We start from the raw sequence: 17,733 nt of genomic DNA on the forward strand, positions 1-17,733 counted from the left end.
ACACAAATTCATTCATAGAAAATCTACTGCTCGCAAGGCAGCTTACTTTGGACGAGGAACGGGACCTATTTGGCGAAGTCACGTCTATTGTCAGGGGACAGAGCCATCCATTTTCGATTGTAAGCACGCTGGTTACAAGGTTACGCACTGCAATCATGGCGAGGATGCTGGTATAATATGTACCTAATTTGCAATAAACGTAAAGTATGTAAAACATTTTGTCAAAGTTACAGTCTGTATTTACTGTTAGTTTTTTTTCTTCAATTTGATATACATAATCAATCATTTTATTGCAGTAGTTTTGCAATATCAATATCAGTAAAAATAATTCTTTCGATAAATAGTGCTTTTTACATGTACATTGTACGATTCTACAAAAATGTACAGACTGAGGTTTTATATCAGATATTCATTTGAAGCATTTTTCTTTGTTTTTTCACATGAGTTTATCATGTTTACAACAAACTAACTAATAAATGTATACGATATGAATTATTTCATTAGATTATTTAACTTTCCTTAATTTTGAAAGAAAACATATTTAGGTAATGTTTTTTCTTTTTTATATTTCACTTTTTAATGTAAAATGCCGTCACATTATATTCATTGTAATAAAACTAATCTTCTTTTAAAGCTGAACACAGATAAAAAACACAAAGAAATGTTTTCCAATAGACTTCCATACAAAGTTGAGCCCCAGTCACTGATACATATATTGAATTTTGGGCAAATGACTTTCTTGCCGTGAAAGAACCACATCTTGCAAATCAAAACATACCAGATAAAATATACATTGTCGTTGCACTTTTCCTTTCAAATTCCATTTCTTTACAACTAGGTGCGTTCAGCACCAAATAAAAATCACCCTCCCCACAATTTTTTACCAATGATTAATATACATCTCAAAAAAGCCTTGTATATCTTGATATGAGATTTTGTCACCTTTTATTTCACTTGTCAAAAACAAAGCAAGTCTTTTCTGTTAATGACCAATCATGTATTTTCTTCTCCGCACAACTTTTGGAGTTAAAAATGTTTGCACCCATGTATTTGTTGATGTAGGAGTTTTTACCTATAGAGTAATAGAAACAGTTATGAAAAGTGGGTCATTTTAGTACATTTTGAACACATATCCATTGCTTATCTTACCTCATGAATATTCGGACTGACTGTCCAACCTCAAGCGCACCACTGGCTGTTACATTTTACACCCAAGTTAATCAGACCTAGATATGTGAAACAAAAAAGATGTTTATAAATTGAAGCATTTTAATCCATTTTATTTAAAATAAAATGATTAATCTAGCATATGTTTTGCTTGTTTTTCTTTCATCCAAAAGACGAGGGTTAATCTTCGTATTTATGATATTTGTATTCATTTATTTATTGGCATTGCGTAGCATCGCATTTTTGCGCAGTAGTACTATGACGTCATAAATGTTAATTGTTTTCCGAACCATGCATCGGACTTTGGCGTGTCAAACCATCGGGGTTTGGCGCAGACCATCGGACTTTGGCGTGACCATCGGACTTTTGAGTCCCATCGCACTTTTGAGCCCTACACACACACACAAAAACGCACACACGCACACACGCACCCTTACGTGTGAAGGGTGTCAAACGGGGACAGGGGTTAAAGACTGTCAAAGTGGGGACTTCTTTATTTTCATTATTTCATTGACTTTTGACCTAGAATATTAATCACCCTATAACCAAGATGACAAAAATAACCAGAATATATTGATATCTTTAGTTTTAAGCTAAGCACATTTCACAGCACAAACGGGGACCTATTTCACACTCATTAATATTCACACACCATGAAGTTCTTGTTTTATTGTATCTAAACGGGGACATTTCCAAAAAAAATAAAATTCTCTCTTTTGTGCGTTTTATTCACTCATTAGCACCGTTCTCATTACTGATTAAGATCCCTGCTTAATAGGTACTTGGATGCTTGATATTTTGAATCAAAATCAGAAATAACGAACAGTTATTGCAAAATGATATTCAAATTTTCTTCTCATACAATATTAAAATGTAGCAATCTGTCTTAAAATCAATTTGACTTCACTGACCTCATCGTCGCAGCATGATTCATGGAATTTAAATATGGTGGACAAGATCAAGCCCCACATTTACGTGTATACTTTTTAAATTTATGTATCTTTTCTGCCTGTTTCTTTATCATGCATGTTTTATAATAAACATAATTAATTTCAAATTTTTATAAGATACAAATTACAATTTGAAAGTATCTTCTGAAAAGACAGCCCTAAACTATTTTAACATAGTTTACAAATCAAATTCAAAGCTACTTGTTTTATATTTATGATTTTCCAAATCTTTTATCTCAGAATTAGAGTATTGAACAAGTGACACGATTGTCATTTGACATACTTACAACTATAAAAATATAGTACAAAGTCTGACGGGGGAGGCAGGCTCTGATAATACCCACTCCAAAAATGACCATATTCAAAATGAAAAAAAAACAAAAAAAATTGTCTTATACTAATCCCTACCAAAAAAGTTTAACATTTTTAATGTTTTGCTGAGCTGGCATAAAAAAATCGATGTTGGACCACGAGTATGATGTTGGAGCGCTTATCTCACAGAATGGGCGGAGCTTGATCTCATTTTCATTCATTGGTGTTAAACAGTGGCAGACTCAATGGTACACGGATGTCAAAAAACATAACATAAAATTATATTTTCAAAACATTTATTGACAGAGTTCTCGTGCAAAATGTGTTCTGACGGACCCTAAAGGCCTCAGGCAGACAGTTTGGTTCTTGAGCCCGACAAAGCGCATGTTGCCCTCGAACTCTGTCAATAATTGTATAATACCAGTATTGACTTTTGATTATGCTCAGCTATAGAATATAATCCATAAACACTTTAAAATCAAATCTAGTACATTTACATGCACTTTTATACCCCCCCCTTGAAACCTTCCTGTAATGCCCTCTCATCCTAAGGACCTATGGAACCTAAATTAATACATAATGGCTCACACAATTCTTAAGAGAATTTCATTGGATAAAATTCTGTTTCAAAAATTTCATCAGAAATACATTGCATTCTAGAAAATAATCCATCAGATAGAAAAAAAAAATTGGTCATCTTTTAAATTTGAATGTTATTAAAGATATCTTGTCACATAATATCAGCAATCTGTTGGAAAGATCAACAATGACTATAAGATAACAGATCTTTATTGAATGTTTTCATATACCATTTTCATTTAACATCTAAATCCTAAAAATTCAATTCAAAGATTTTAAATATTGACACAAGTTTAAAAATATAGATCAGAATATATTAAATATAATATCCTCTATTACATGATTACATCATAATATTATATAAATGTATTTCTTTTATAAATTTGAATAAATCAATTGTTAAGGTAATAATACACATACCTTACCCTCTTGTAATTTTCAACATAATTCAAATTCAACACCTACTACAATTACCAGTAGAAAATCTTTAACAATAACCAATCAAGAGGTTTTAAAGGTGTTTCAAACAAGACATCCTATTTTTCCAAGGAAAAAAGGAATACCTCTAGCATAAAATTGGTAAAAGTTGTATACAATATTTGAATTTATAATATAAAGTTACTATCTTCCAAAGTTTTTTCTAAACATGCTAATCACTTTCCTATGATATTTACAACAAGGACTAGTATTTAATCATGTCTTTGATATGATCATTGACTCTTAAAGATTCATATGCTGTGATGTAAAAGAAAATTATATTATGTAAAGAGGATATTTGCAGCTACATGTTTACTTTGAAAAGTAAAAAAAAAGGAAGAGGCCAACTAGCATGAAGTATTGATCATTTTCATTTTGTATGCTTTATAAAAAAACTAATACAATACAAACAAATACTAACTCTACAGTTTGTGCACATTTAAAGTATACATAAAAGTTGATTGTTTTATGAAATTATTAACAAAATTTTGTCCTTGTTGAGATTTACTTCTTCACTTCCATATTTGTTGCACAATAGCCATTGTCAAAACAATTAAGAACTAAGGTATCATTTTAAAACATCTATCGGGATTTAAATACGGGATGGTCACGAGATTAAATTCAATAAAGCCCTACGGACTTTCTTAAATAAATTTGCAAGTTGGTATCATGGTATGACAAACTTATAACCCAAAATTTGATTATTACATTTGCAAATCTTTCCTTTATATACACTACTGAAAGCAATGTGTATCTGTAACTGTATAAATACCGGTACAGGGGTCAAGAGGTCATAGATGTGCGAATAGATAAACTAATTTCTCAGTGACGTCATAGAGGGTCGACCCATGTTCAGTGGATTACATACATGCTGTTGGGTTTGAAAAAAAATGCATTTCACACTTTAAATGTCACAATCATGCAAATATAAAGTGTGAATAAGTCACAAATTTAATATAAGTAACAAGCATTCTGAGAGTATTGCATAAGCAATATATGTCCCCTACCGGGTTTTTCTTTTTCTTCAAGAAGTCATTTTATAACATGCAAAAGTTATATTAAGGGTAGAACTGCTTGTTGTAAGGTTGTGAATGCCTTTAAACTAATAAAATTATCCACATAAAGAAGAAAATTCAACTCATTCAGCATCTTTTTCTCACTTCATATTTACCATTTAGCACAGCATGAACCTGATGTTTTATATAAATTATGAAAAATTCAAAATACCACAATTCTGTCAAAAAACAATGAAGCGAAACGAAATTCAAACTTGATCTGTAACTCATCAAAATACACTGGCATACCAAAATTCATCTCAATATCTGCAAGCGTTTAGAAAAAAAGTGCGGAAAACCAAGTATGAAAGACTGACAGACAGATGGGGACAGCTAGATGGATGGACAGACACAGAGGAAACCTATAGTCCCCTCTGGTTTCATCGGTAGGGGACTAATAAGATCTCATTTTGAAACATCTATCTGGCTATAAATACGGGTTGGTACGAGATTAAATTCGAGCTTTATGAAATTTAATCTTGTAACCAACCCATATCTATTTTCGGATAGATGTTTTAAAATGAGACCTTAGTTCTTATTTGTTTTGACATTTCATTTTTTTCTATTTATGCTCGTCATATGGTTTCGAATAAAGTCCTTAATATTTTTCCAACTTCTGTTGGTCAAAATGCTTTTCTTATCAGCTTTTATTAGATCCTCTATATCCTTTTTTCCTGGAAGTCTCCCAAGTAAAATGGTCTTCTTAAAATGGTTTAAAACCACTTTCTTTTCAGGAATACTCCAGGGAACACGCTTTTCTGTTAAAGGAAATAAAAATAATGTTAAGAAATAAATACATTATGATGAGATAGAACATCATACTTGATTTAATATTATCTACAAATTGCAAACTTGGAATACATTCTATACAATATTTCTATTTAATAAAAAAAAATTGACATTTAAAAATTTGGCTATATAAATGATTGCTGAGGTTCATAGCCAGAAGGCTTAACATTTCATAAACATGACAATGACTGCAAGAATTAAAAATACTTGGAATTACATGTACTTACTTGTGTGAGTGTGTAATTCATGCACATGTACCTCAGGCACTTCATCCGAAAGTGTTGGTATAGATGCGCCTGAAATTTTTTTAAGAGTTATAATTACATGACAGAGAAAATAACATGATTAAAACATCAATCAACATGATCAAGTAGAACTACTTTTTAAAAACTTATATTAAACTGGATGTACTGTGAGCTCTGAGCTCACAAAATGATACTCCCCTTCCCCCCTGCCTCCCATACATATGGTCATATTGGTAAAAGTCCATGTTTTGCTCTGGGAGGCCCGAATCATATCAAAAAGTGGTATGAGAAAAGTTTTGGTAACAGATGGGTACCCCAAAGCATAACAGACGGATGGACAAAGGGACATAAGACAGACGGACAGACATACTGATTACTATATATCCTCCAGCTTTTCAAGTGGGGGATACGAAAATACCAGGTGCATTGATCACTTCATAAAACGAATCATTAGTCTACAGATTTTCAGAATAAATCCATCATGTCCTATTTTAAGAGAACAGGTCCGGACAAAATCCTCTCTACAGAAAGACATGTCAACATTTTATACTTATCCACTGGGTGTGAGTGGGATAGCTCTTTCATCAAACACGTGACAGATAAATATTCCCCGAGGGCTTGCCCGAGGGGAATAGTTCTCTGTCAAGTGTTTGATAAAAGAGCTATCCCACTCACAACCAGTGGAATTTCTTTAGGAGTATTATAATCCTGCAAGAATAATATGAAATCCTGATGACGTCACAATGCTACTGAAGTCATTATGACATCATCAGTTTAAAGATTTATTGCTGGAAATCAAAATTGGCGGCAACAATTGCATGAATATTTTCCTAGGGTGGATAGCAAAAACTATACTCCAGGGTATAGCTTTGCTATACGTGAACTATAAAAGATAGCTATTTTACCTTCTAATCTTTATATAGGAAACATTTTTAACAGCGGTATAATAAATGTTGACATACCCCCCTCCAATCTTTGTTTGCTTGGGGATAATAATAATGATCTTGGAAACAATTTTTTTTTTACAAATATTTCATCATGTTTTTTATCTTTAGGTTAATTAAAACATTTAAAATCCAGTTATGTTCCAGATTTCAAAGACATAGCATTTACCAGTTTCATCCATGTCCTCTGTATGGATCCCTTGATCTTCATCATCTTCATCCACCTCCTCCTCCTCATTCATCACAATTTCTAAAAAAAATTAAATAATCAATACATTTAGATAATTTTTTCTCAAACAATGGCTCTTGAATTTCTCTTCCTGTGAGCATATTTCAAAAGTGTATAGAATACAACTACACATAAACTGTTCCTTATAGTTTGTTTCTTTTATGGCTTGAATGCAACCATGCAGTAAAAATGGAAATTGAAGTACAATGTACATGGATGAGGTATATTTCATTTAACAGTTAACTGGTGAGCATGGAGCAGACTCAGCAGAGTCTTTGCAATACAATCTGTCAATTCCAGCCTTGTAAAGTAAAAAAAGAAGCTCTATTCTTTTTTCTAGTGGGGAAGAAAATTTTTTGCAGTAGACAAACAAAAGCAATTTGTCGCTGTTAATTCATGAACACAAGGTTTCTTCTACCTATTCCATCTTTTTAAAAATTCCAATTCCACCTATTTCCACTTGCGAATAACCTAACTGTTTAGAAAGTTAATTTTTACTATTAGTACATGTCTTGCTTTGGGGCTTATTAGTTGATTGGGGAGCATCTATGTTTTGCCACAGAGAGGCACATTTTATATCCCAAATATTTAATTTTTAAGGGCATGATAAAAATATATTTAAACAAAATGTTCAACTCAAATGTAACTCATATAAAGCCTTCATACTTAAAAATTGCAAATAATTATATTGAAGTTGGTTTAATGAAATTTACCTTCCTCGAGGTCAACTTCTATCTCATCAAGGGACAACCCTTTCTGTAGGGCCAGTTCTCCTCTTTCGAGGGTTAATAGCAGTTTGGAAACCTTGGCCACTTGTATGGCCTCCTCTGGCAACCTGTAATATTCACGGTGTGTTTTGATGTCATGTCCCAAAAAGGTTGCCAAAATGTCCACCTCATTTTCTTTCAGGTTTAATATTTGTGATAAGGTAGCAATATGTTTTCTTAGTTTCATCGATCTTAAGAGTTCTGGGTGTTCTGCACCACATTTGTTTGAGAAATCTCTAAGGACGTCACATCCCCGGACATGCTCGTTTGAGTTAAAGCTTGTCCTGGCAAATATGTAACTGTTTGACTCTGCCACACCAACATCTTTTCTAGTCTTCAAAAGAAGGTTGATTCCTGAGGTAATCTTTGAAGTTAGAATTACTGGAACAGTTCTTCCCTTTTTCCCAACAATGTCCACCTTTTCCAGTCTTGCACAAAGGTTTTTTTCCAAGTCTGTCAGCCCCGTCAAAACATCTTCCTGATTTGCGCGATGTTTTTTATCATAGTCTACAACCTTCATTTTTGAAGCCTCTCCCTGTCTTCTTCGATTAAATAATATTATTTGTGCCAAAATTAGCTCACAGAGAAGGGACCATGCATCTTTATTACTTTTTTCTTCAGTAAGTCTGTCATAGGCTTTTTGAAATTCATTCTGCAGGTAATTGTTTAAGAGGATAACATCATTTGTCAGTGGAATTAGATGTACTCTATTTCTTCTCATTTCCTCTAAGGTTCTGTAAGCATGAGGTGTTATTTCTTCATTCCACTTTAGTTCATATAACTCAATGAACTTGCTTGCTTTTGCCTCCACTTCAGAATCACCAGTTCTAAGGGCATTTCCTTTCATAATTCCAGCACATTTCTTGAGAGAATATCCAATCTTTAGAGCAAGTGATGGGGTTTTGTATTTTGTTGTTTCCATGGAAAACCCTGAAACTTCTTTTGTGCTTTGTACAACAATATCAAATTTTCTGGGATCTATAAAAGATGAAAGTTCTGCATCATCTGCTCCTGTTTGCTTCCTTAGAGATAAAAGTAAGCGACCCATTTCTCTCAGACAATTTCTTATATAATGGAATTGCTCTCCATTGTTTCCATGTTTACATGCTAGTTTTTCTCCCAACTGTCTAATTAAATAGTCATTTTTGACAGCAGTTGATACAATGTCCTCTTTCATAGTTATGAAAATTTTTCTTAGTCCTACACTCATCTCTCCTTCACTGGCTGGCATGAGCATCTTGCTGAAGTGTAAAATCTTGCCATATTTCTGACGTTGTGATGGTGCTAGCTCGCATCTTCTGACATGCTTCCACAGTACACAAGATGTATAATAGCCTAAACAGTGTGGGCATGGACTGTATTCAGACCAGTGGGTTTCTTCTGATTGTCTATATGCAACAATAAGTGAACCTTTCTTTTCTCTAATAACATTAAGGTTATGTTGATGGGCTCCTAGGTTTCGAAGTCTTTTTAACATTTTATTTTTTACTGATGGGTCCTGTTCTGCAAGATATCTGGCTACGTCTATTTCATTGCTGTGCTTTGATTTAAAATGACGTGGAAGTTTGGCTTGTGGTGTTTCACAAAAAAGGCACATGAACTGCTTGTCATATTTTCTTGATCCAAGATTGTGTGTTTGCTGTACCCTAATGGATTCTTTATGAAAACTGTTCTCTTTGTCTGCCAAAGCTTCATCACACGGTAGGCTTGGTATGCTCTGATTTTGAACAGCTGAATCTGTCAGTGATGCATCAAAATGGTGAATGGGACTAGTGGCAGATTCATTGCTAGAGCTAGAGTCAAAATTGATCAATTTTCTTGATCCAAGATTGTGTGTTTGCTGTACCCTAATGGATTCTTTATGAAAACTGTTCTCTTTGTCTGCCAAAGCTTCATCACACGGTAGGCTTGGTATGCTCTGATTTTGAACAGCTGAATCTGTCAGTGATGCATCAAAATGGTGAATGGGACTAGTGGCAGATTCATTGCTAGAGCTAGAGTCAAAATTGATCAATTCCGATGGCGATGGCATGTAATCTTCATCAAATGAATTATCAACCCACTCTTCGTCCTCTCTTTCTGGAGTCCCTGAAAAATAAATATCCCAGGTATTTCACCTAAATTGGCCTATTTTTTTTTTACAGAATTTTTATTGCATGTACATGTTTATATCAAAACAGGAATGAAATAGGTTCTAAAATTTGTGTTTACCTGATTCTTCTGGCATAACCTGGAACATATATTCCTTAAAGCACTTTCTAGTGTATGATGATATGCAATCTATAAGCCATTCTCTTTCAATGATTGGGACATCTTGCACATTATGGAGGTCTCTAACACAACCTAAATGAATTAAGGTTACAAATATACAAATTCTTTTGAGACTAACTGTTCTTAATTTGATGCAGTGAATGAATGAATTTTGAAATACATACTATCGATAGATGTTCCTTTATTTTCTGTCTCACAATCACCAAGATACAATATTAAATTAGGAATCTCTGCTGATGTGTCCTGGACAATATGTCCTCCACACTGTGTTATAAGAAAGACTGCATCTTCTGTAAAAAAAAAAAATTATATACATGTACCATCTAGGTGGTTAAATTACATATATCTGATCCAAAAATTAACACCCCCTTCAAAAAAAAACCAATATGATCTCTGAATCAAAATTCTGTACATGAGGCGCACACTTTATAGTTTACGAAAAAAAAAATTTAGTTTCATGGGAAATCAGCAATACAGTATAAAAAACTCTAAACAGTGTTTATAAAAACATAAAAAAATAATAACCTGTGCACATTGCTTCACTTTCTTCAATAAGGTGAAATTTAAGATGAGAAAATAATTTTCCTCTTCTCCTTCTAGCCTTCCTAGGTCCAAAGTGATTAATTCGGGTCCTTGTCCCTGCTACATCAATAATGTTACCTGTGATTTCATAATTTTCCTACAAATTGAAATTTTAAACATAATTGCTAAGTGGGTAAAAAGGCTATCTATTAAATCATGATTGGAATAATAACAATGCATCAAATTTATAAAAGATCGAGTAAAAAATCAAATAATCATGAAGATAATACCTCTGACAAAAGTTTTCCACTCATTGCACTGTCCGTTATCCAGCCAGCATTAAGGACCCAGCACTTTTTGCTGACCCCCCTTAAATATTTAAGGGTCCTATTGCAGAATTTCATATCATTTTCATCTGAAAAAAAAAATCTTTAATACTATAGTTACATGGATGCATAGTATCTTAAATCTTACCTATGTTACAGTCCCCAGTGATTAGTATATATAGTACATTTAAAAATAAGCCTTTGACAGAATTGAGCTAGAAAAACAAAATTATCTCATTCTAAAATAATTAAAGCCTTGTGCTTCATGATTAACTTTAATGGTGAACTTTTTCTTCGAAAATTCTTCGTAACTACAAATAACTAGTAATTAACATTTATCATACAAACTTCTGAAGGCTGAATATAAATTACCTGTTTTCATGATCAAATGTGTCACTTGTTCAGTAAGGGACTCTTCTACCTTTATACTATCAATTCTTTTTGCAATGGCCAGAAGTTCCACCTGCTCAATGACATAGAAGACAATAATCAGGAGATAAAAAACATATAAAAACATATACATGTACTTTTAATGTAAATATACAAGTAATAATTTTTTTATAATCATTTAAATTCTTGGTGTTAAATTAAAAAAAAAAATCTTAGGGGGATTCCGTTATGGAGGATACAACCAAGGAAGATGCCAAACAGAGTGTAACAAACAGTTATCCTTTCTACAGAACTATTGACATCCAAATTGGACAAAAAAAAATTTACTGTATTGTATATCAGTTATCACATAGTTATACCTTCTCATCACTTGTAAAGCCACTGAATGTGACATGTACTATCATCTTCTCATCACTTTGCTGTGGTAGAGATCCATCTAAAAGATTTTTGAAACAAAGTGAAAAACTAGTTTCTCATTTATTTCTCCAATTAATCTTTTCTTCATAATTGTGACTTTCTAAATGACAAGGTGATTGCATATTATGAACAGTTAATGTTGATAATGCCCTTTGATTTGGGAATGGGAAACAATTATTTTTATCTAGAAACAACTTAAATTACTAGATTCAACAAAGTGAGTGACATGTAGATTTCCATTTTAATTTAAGTAACCCTCTTGTAAGAAAAAAAAATCAGCAAATACCTTTACATGCCTGATGTGTCTTTCCCTCTTTTTCAACATCGAAAGGATCCCGGTCAATTTCATGTTTGCTGTCATCTATTTAAAAATAAAAAAAATGGCTAAAAATATGATACACTTATGGACTTAAGTGTAGGTCGATATGTGGTTATAAGGACTCATGGCAATTGATATTGACCGAAAACACACAAAGTGATAGCTACCAAGTCTGCAAGGTCGCTATTGGTTTGAACTTTAAGCAAAGGATAAAAAATGATTATAAATTCAATAGCTAGGATATATATGGGATACGTATAACATTAAGCAATTTGATAAAAATATCTTCAATACTTCTTTTGAAACTGAGCTAAATACAAAAAAAAAATAAAAACAAAAAGACATTTTAAGATAAACAAGAGGCCCACAGGCCTTATAGGTCACCTGAGCATTATGCAACAATTTTCCAGTTATTGAATTTAATTCATGTTTTAAGCCAGATGCTATATGAAATTCACAATTTTGAAAGAGGCACCATTGATCATCATAACAATACACATAGCAGTTGCTTAACTTGGTTACTGAATACCCATATGCAGGGTAGGGGAACAAAAATGCACTCCAACTAACCAGTAGTGCCCCTAACACTGTGACATAAATCCCTGACCCTAGGTCCACACATTGCACAAATTTCAAATAGGCACCCTTGATATCAAAAAATGAATAAATGTTTTATAAATACAAAAGAGCACATTTCAAACAATAAATTAATTTTCAGTATATAGGTAGAGCCCCCACCCCACCCCACCCCTGACCCTATCATAACTATAAAAGATAGTTCATCTGCTTTATACAGAGAGACAAAGAAAAATTTATTTAAAAGATTTAATGCATTTTCATTATATAATCAATTGAGCCCCGCCCCCCTAACACCAGAACCCCTGACCCTGGGGCCATAAAAGAGGCATTCTTGCTCATCATAACTATGTACTTTGTTTATTTAATTCCTAGGAGCAGAGAAGAAGATTTTCAAAGAATTCATGTATTTTCAATGTATAATCAATAGAGCCCTGCCCTGACACCAGAACCCTTGACCCTGGGACCATATAATTCACAATTTTGGTAAAAACATTCTTGCTCATCATAACTATGCACTTAGTTAGTATATTTAATACCTAAGTGCAGAGAGGATGATTTTCAAAGAATTCATGTATTTTTACTATATATAATCTATAGAGCCCCACCCTAACACCAGAACCCCTGACCCTTGGGCTATCAAATTCACAATTTTGGTAAAGGCACCCATGCTCATCATAACTATGCACTTAGTTAGTATATTTAATACCCAGGGGCAGAGAAGAAGATTTTCAAAGAAATCATGTATTTTCACTAAATATAATCAATAGAGCCCCGCCCTAACACCAGAACCCCTTACCCTGGGGCTATAAAATTCACAATTTTGGTAGAGGCATTCTTGGTCATCATAACTTTGTATTTAATTGGTTTATTTAAAACCCAGTAGTAGAGAAGAAGATTTCCAAAGAAATCATGTATTTTCAGTATATATAATCAATAGAGCCCCACCCTAACACCAGAACCCCTGACCCTGGGGCCATAAAATTCACAATTTTGGTAGAGGCACTCTTGCTCATCATAACTATGTACTTAATTGGTTTATTTAATACCCAGGAGTAGAGAAGAAGATTTCCAAAGAAATAATGCATTTTCACTATCTACTTATTTAGCCCCGCCCTAGCACTAGAACCCCTGACCCCAGGGCCATGAATTTCATAATTTTGGTAAAGGACTCAATGCTGATTACAATCATGCAAACAGTTTGACTGCTTGATGTCCAGGAGTAAAGAAGAAGATTTTTAAAGATTGCATTAATTTCAGTGGTTTTGGCCCCACCCCTCAGGCCCCAGGGGGGCAGGGATAATGAAATTCACAATTTTTTGTTCTCCTTCACCCATAGATGCTTTGTGCTAAATTTGGTTGAAATTGGTTCAGTGGTTGCAGAGAAGAAGCTGAAAATGTACAAATGTTAACACACGACGAACGACGGACGACGACGGACGAAAACAGATAGCAATTGGTCACCTGAGTTTACTCAGGTGACCTAAAAATTAAACTAAAGTTGATAACATTTCAACAGAATGTGAAAATGTATGAAATATTTAGAACTTTTCACAGAAAATATATTGGACAAGCAGATGGAGAATGACTGAAGACCAATATGAAACACACTGAATTGTTCATGATAGGGCATTACAGCAAATTACAGCAAAAAGATTGCAGTAACTGTGATAATTTTGATAAAATAGTATGGGATATATAATTTATTACAATACAATTAGGGAATTGTGTGTAACTATGAATTTATCATAATACAATAGGGGACATGTGTGTATGAATTAAACCAATACAATAGGGGACATGTGTGTATGAATTAAACCAATACAATAGGGGACATGTGTGTATGAATTAAACCAATACAATAGGGGACACGTGTGTATGAATTAAACCAATACAATAGGGGACACGTGTGTATGAATTAAACCAATACAATAGGGGACATGTGTGTATGAATTACACCAATACAATAGGGGACATAGATGTGTATGAATTAAACCAATACAAAAGGAGATGCATAAAATATCACAATTTATGTAAGTTTTCTCTCAAGCTAAGCTATATAATTTCTTTAAGATGCTTTTGTATTGTTGCAATTTTTAACAGCAATAAATTGTTGTTCTGTCAAGTTATCTAGTGTGTATTGAAAACATCAAGACATTTATGAATTTCTATGACCTTATTAATTTGATCAATACTGTCAAGCAAAAAAAATCCACCTACCCACCTTGAAAAATGTGGGTCGGAGTACATCAAACAAAATTTTTTTAATGATTGCAATTACTTAGTGTTTGTACTAGGAGGGGATTTCAGAGGTATATCATACTTATACAATATACAATAAATCTAGATTTAATTACTGAAGATAAATTTTTAGCAAGTTTGCTAGTACATTGGTTCACAGAAATATTTTCATACTACAATCTTATTACCCAAAATAATTTGAGTTTAGGGTGCCTTATTTACGCTTAAATATTGTCTCCATATTTTGACAGGTAATAAATCTTTTAAAGTAAAATGTATTTCTCCAAGAAAAAGAACCACTTGTTTGACATGCATCTAACAACAAATCCCTAGCATGACAGACTGTACATGCGTAACTTATCAACTTACAAATGCATAAACTGCTATGAAAATTAAGGAGTTTTCAAATTTAAGTGGCAATGACAATGCAAAATTATGAAAATAATAATTAATCAACAGCTTTTTGACTTAAATTTTGCAAAATAAAACAGGGAGGAGCAATATTTAAATATATACATGTATCATCAGAGAATTTTCAAGTTATAAACATGATGAAGTAAGAATTTTCTTCAAATGATAAATTTTATTAAAAACAATAAAACATCATGAAACACTTAACAGCAGTGTAATCATGAAAAATGATAGGACTGGGACGATACACTGTATTCTTTATAGACATACGCCACAATAGATACATGTAATACGAAAATATCAAGATATTACTAATTGGTTCTAAAATCTTCATTTTGGATTGGAAAAACCTATACAGTTCTTTATGAATAATAAAAATGCTTATAATGATTTAGCTCTAGACTTATAACAATATTATTCCCAATGACTGAAAATAATCTTGAACTGAACGTAAATAACAAATTATGTCTAAGTAGCAAAAACATCCATTTCTGGTTCTTTCATTGTTATGAGCTTAATTGTTTTACAGTTTTTTTTTTTGTAAAATATCGTTCCAGCCCTATGTAATAATTTTCTTACCAAGCTCGTCAAATTTGTTTACAGATTTTGTCTTTGACACAGAACTGGCTGTCTATTAAACATGATAAATATAATTCTTAACTGTAAATTTTATCAAACATTCACTTTTCTATTAGATGTTGAGTATTTTCAGGGAAAATATATTTTTCATTAAATAAAAACTTACATCTTCTCTCCGAGGAAGATTGCCTGATTTCATGAAATTATAGCATATTTCCTCCCCAGATTTGATACACTTTGTTGAAAATAAACAAAGACGGGGGTAATTCTTGAACACTTTAACTTTCATAGCCGCATTTTCCTTGAGGTCAGTTTGAGCAGCATTAGCAACATGACAAAATCTGTTCCTCGTCCTTGTGGCATCAATACTTTCAAATAATGATGTATTATTTAAGTTACATACAAAAAAATATATATATATATATATATATATATATATATATATATATATATATATATATATATATCATGTTCGAAATAACAATGTTTGACTTCATGTATATTCAAATTCAAATAACTTAATTTTAGTTGTTACACGTCTTTTGATTGGCTAAACGATTTTATCCATTTTGTATAACTTAACTTGCCTATGTATATTTCACAATGAGTGAAGTGAAAAAAGTATTACTCTGTTTGACGTTAACTTTTAAAAAATGCAATATTTGAAGCCTTTTTCCATTGGAAAATATCGAAAAAATGTCTCATTGTCTACATTGAAATTAAATTATGAGAAATGAAGCTTATTTCATCTTATGTTATACAATATAACATAACTTGGGGTAGTTTATGCTTTTTTAGAAATGGCTTCATGGTTTATTAAGCTTAAACTAACCTAAGTTATGTTGTATCATAAAACAAAAGTTGAAATAAACTTCATTCCTTAATTGTTTCTTTAAAACTTACCACTTTATACCTTTCCAAGAGAAGAAGTAAAATGAAAGTGGGTTCTTTTTTCTTTTTCGCTTCTTCCTTTCTCCTGCTTCTTCCTCAGTTATTCTCTCACCAACAATTTCCAAAAGAAAGGATCCCTTTGGAAAATCTTTGGTGGCAAACAAACCAGTTCCTTCAGAATGCAAATAAAAATGGTGAACATGGTGGAGAAAAGGTTTTAATGAAGGTTTTATTTAAGAAAAATACATTATGAAGTGGTTTGTTCCTGAGCTGTTGAGCAATTTTTGTTCTTGATCTCCATTTAAAACCTTCTGCTTCATGTTTTAGTTTTTACTATAAATTTTGTTTCTATATAATTATGTACAGTGATAATAAATTGATTTTCATTATTATCATGATGAAATTCATTAAAGAAATTTTAGTGAGGAGCTATATTTTGTGTTGGGACATTTTTACTTATGTTCATAAGAGGTGTGTGTGTTAGGGGTTGGGGTGGTTATCTTTCAGTGAATTCAGTGCTCATAGTACCTCTATTTTCCAAGCCATCCCTGTCCAGCCCTGCCTCACAATAAAATGCTGCCTCCTCTGTAGGGCTCATTCTGCGTTTCTTCAATAAAGAATTGTGTCACATACATATTTTTTTAACTCCTTAGGAATTGAAAGTTAATAGATTTTAAGAACAAGGGCTTTAATACACTGAAAATCACTTCTCATTCGCAAGAACTTTATTTTAGTGTAATTATGTGATGATCATGAAAATTTCTATCTCGCGTATAATAGAATTCTGTAAAATTATATATAGAGCCATGACCACAAATTGTTAACATTTTGTCCTTCTAATGAAGAGTCAATGACTATGTCGTGAAAATACTGTGTCGTGAAAATTAAGTGATCTACAGTAAGATCAATTCACTCTAATTTGACAATCATGATTATAGCCACGTACTGCTAACTAAAAAACATTTTAACAGATGATAAATTCTTTTTATTTTTACTTTTCTTTATATCAAATTACCTTTTTATTATGACATGTCTCTTCACTCATCATGTTTAATCCTGCTTTTAACTGAAATTCAGAATAAAAGAATAAAATTTTTGAACTATGAAGGTTGATCTCTTCATAGTTATATATTGCAGAATTATTATTCTGTTTTACTTAAATTTATCAATGTAAAATAATCAACATAATTATCATAAATGTGCAAAATTAGACTTTTCCTCTATTCATCATCAATTTCATGATAAAGAATAAAGAAATGCAAGTATACACTGTACC

General features: G+C 32.4%; 3 protein-coding genes across 3 annotated transcripts in view; 1 reads left to right on the plus strand and 2 right to left on the minus strand.

The window, feature by feature from the left end:
* Positions 1-418, plus strand: part of LOC134270139 (deleted in malignant brain tumors 1 protein-like) — a 53,190-nt gene extending 52,772 nt beyond the window's left edge. Inside the window, exon 19 of the mRNA XM_062752317.1 lies at positions 19-418. Coding sequence (XP_062608301.1) covers positions 19-187 — 169 coding nt within the window. The 3' untranslated portion in view covers positions 188-418. The remainder of the gene's footprint in view (positions 1-18) is intronic.
* A 2,882-nt stretch (positions 419-3,300) lies between these two features.
* On the minus strand, positions 3,301-15,752 carry LOC134270140 (uncharacterized). Its single transcript, XM_062752318.1, has 12 exons — positions 15,733-15,752; positions 11,727-11,801; positions 11,383-11,459; positions 11,006-11,096; positions 10,598-10,722; positions 10,311-10,464; positions 9,950-10,075; positions 9,726-9,857; positions 7,461-9,602; positions 6,688-6,768; positions 5,557-5,625; positions 3,301-5,298 (listed from the first exon to the last, which is right to left on the minus strand). Exons 3-12 carry the CDS (start codon positions 11,425-11,427, stop codon positions 5,093-5,095), a joined length of 3,171 nt encoding a protein of 1,056 aa, XP_062608302.1. The 5' UTR covers positions 11,428-11,459; positions 11,727-11,801; positions 15,733-15,752; the 3' UTR covers positions 3,301-5,092.
* On the minus strand, positions 11,716-17,055 carry LOC134270141 (histone-lysine N-methyltransferase SUV39H2-like). The gene is made up of 5 exons (XM_062752319.1): positions 16,986-17,055; positions 16,470-16,629; positions 15,733-15,934; positions 15,567-15,618; positions 11,716-11,801 (listed from the first exon to the last, which is right to left on the minus strand). The coding sequence occupies exons 1-5, from the start codon at positions 17,053-17,055 to the stop codon at positions 11,716-11,718; spliced, it is 570 nt and encodes a 189-aa protein (XP_062608303.1).
* Positions 17,056-17,733: the final 678 nt, after the last annotated feature.

The sequence above is a fragment of the Saccostrea cucullata genome, unplaced genomic scaffold, assembly GCF_032062105.1.
Source record: "Saccostrea cucullata isolate Sc308-1 unplaced genomic scaffold, CSIRO_AGI_Scuc_v1 ctg4865, whole genome shotgun sequence".
NCBI lineage: Eukaryota > Metazoa > Mollusca > Bivalvia > Ostreida > Ostreidae > Saccostrea > Saccostrea cuccullata.

Coding starts and splice junctions, on each gene's coding strand:
- LOC134270140 (XM_062752318.1), bottom strand. CDS start 11,427: ATGATAGTACATGTCACATTCAGTGGCTTTACAAGTGATGAGAAG. Junction 10,723..11,005: donor ACATTTGATCATGAAAACAG/GTAATTTATATT, acceptor TTTTTTTTTCAG/ATGAAAATGATATGAAATTC. Junction 5,626..6,687: donor AGAGGACATGGATGAAACTG/GTAAATGCTATG, acceptor AAAAAATTTCAG/GCGCATCTATACCAACACTT.
- LOC134270141 (XM_062752319.1), bottom strand. CDS start 17,055: ATGAGCCCTACAGAGGAGGCAGCATTTTATTGTGAGGCAGGGCTGGAC. Junction 15,935..16,469: donor TCTTGGAAAGGTATAAAGTG/GTAAGTTTTAAA, acceptor ATTATTTGAAAG/TATTGATGCCACAAGGACGA. Junction 15,619..15,732: donor ATCTTCCTCGGAGAGAAGAT/GTAAGTTTTTAT, acceptor CATGTTTAATAG/ACAGCCAGTTCTGTGTCAAA.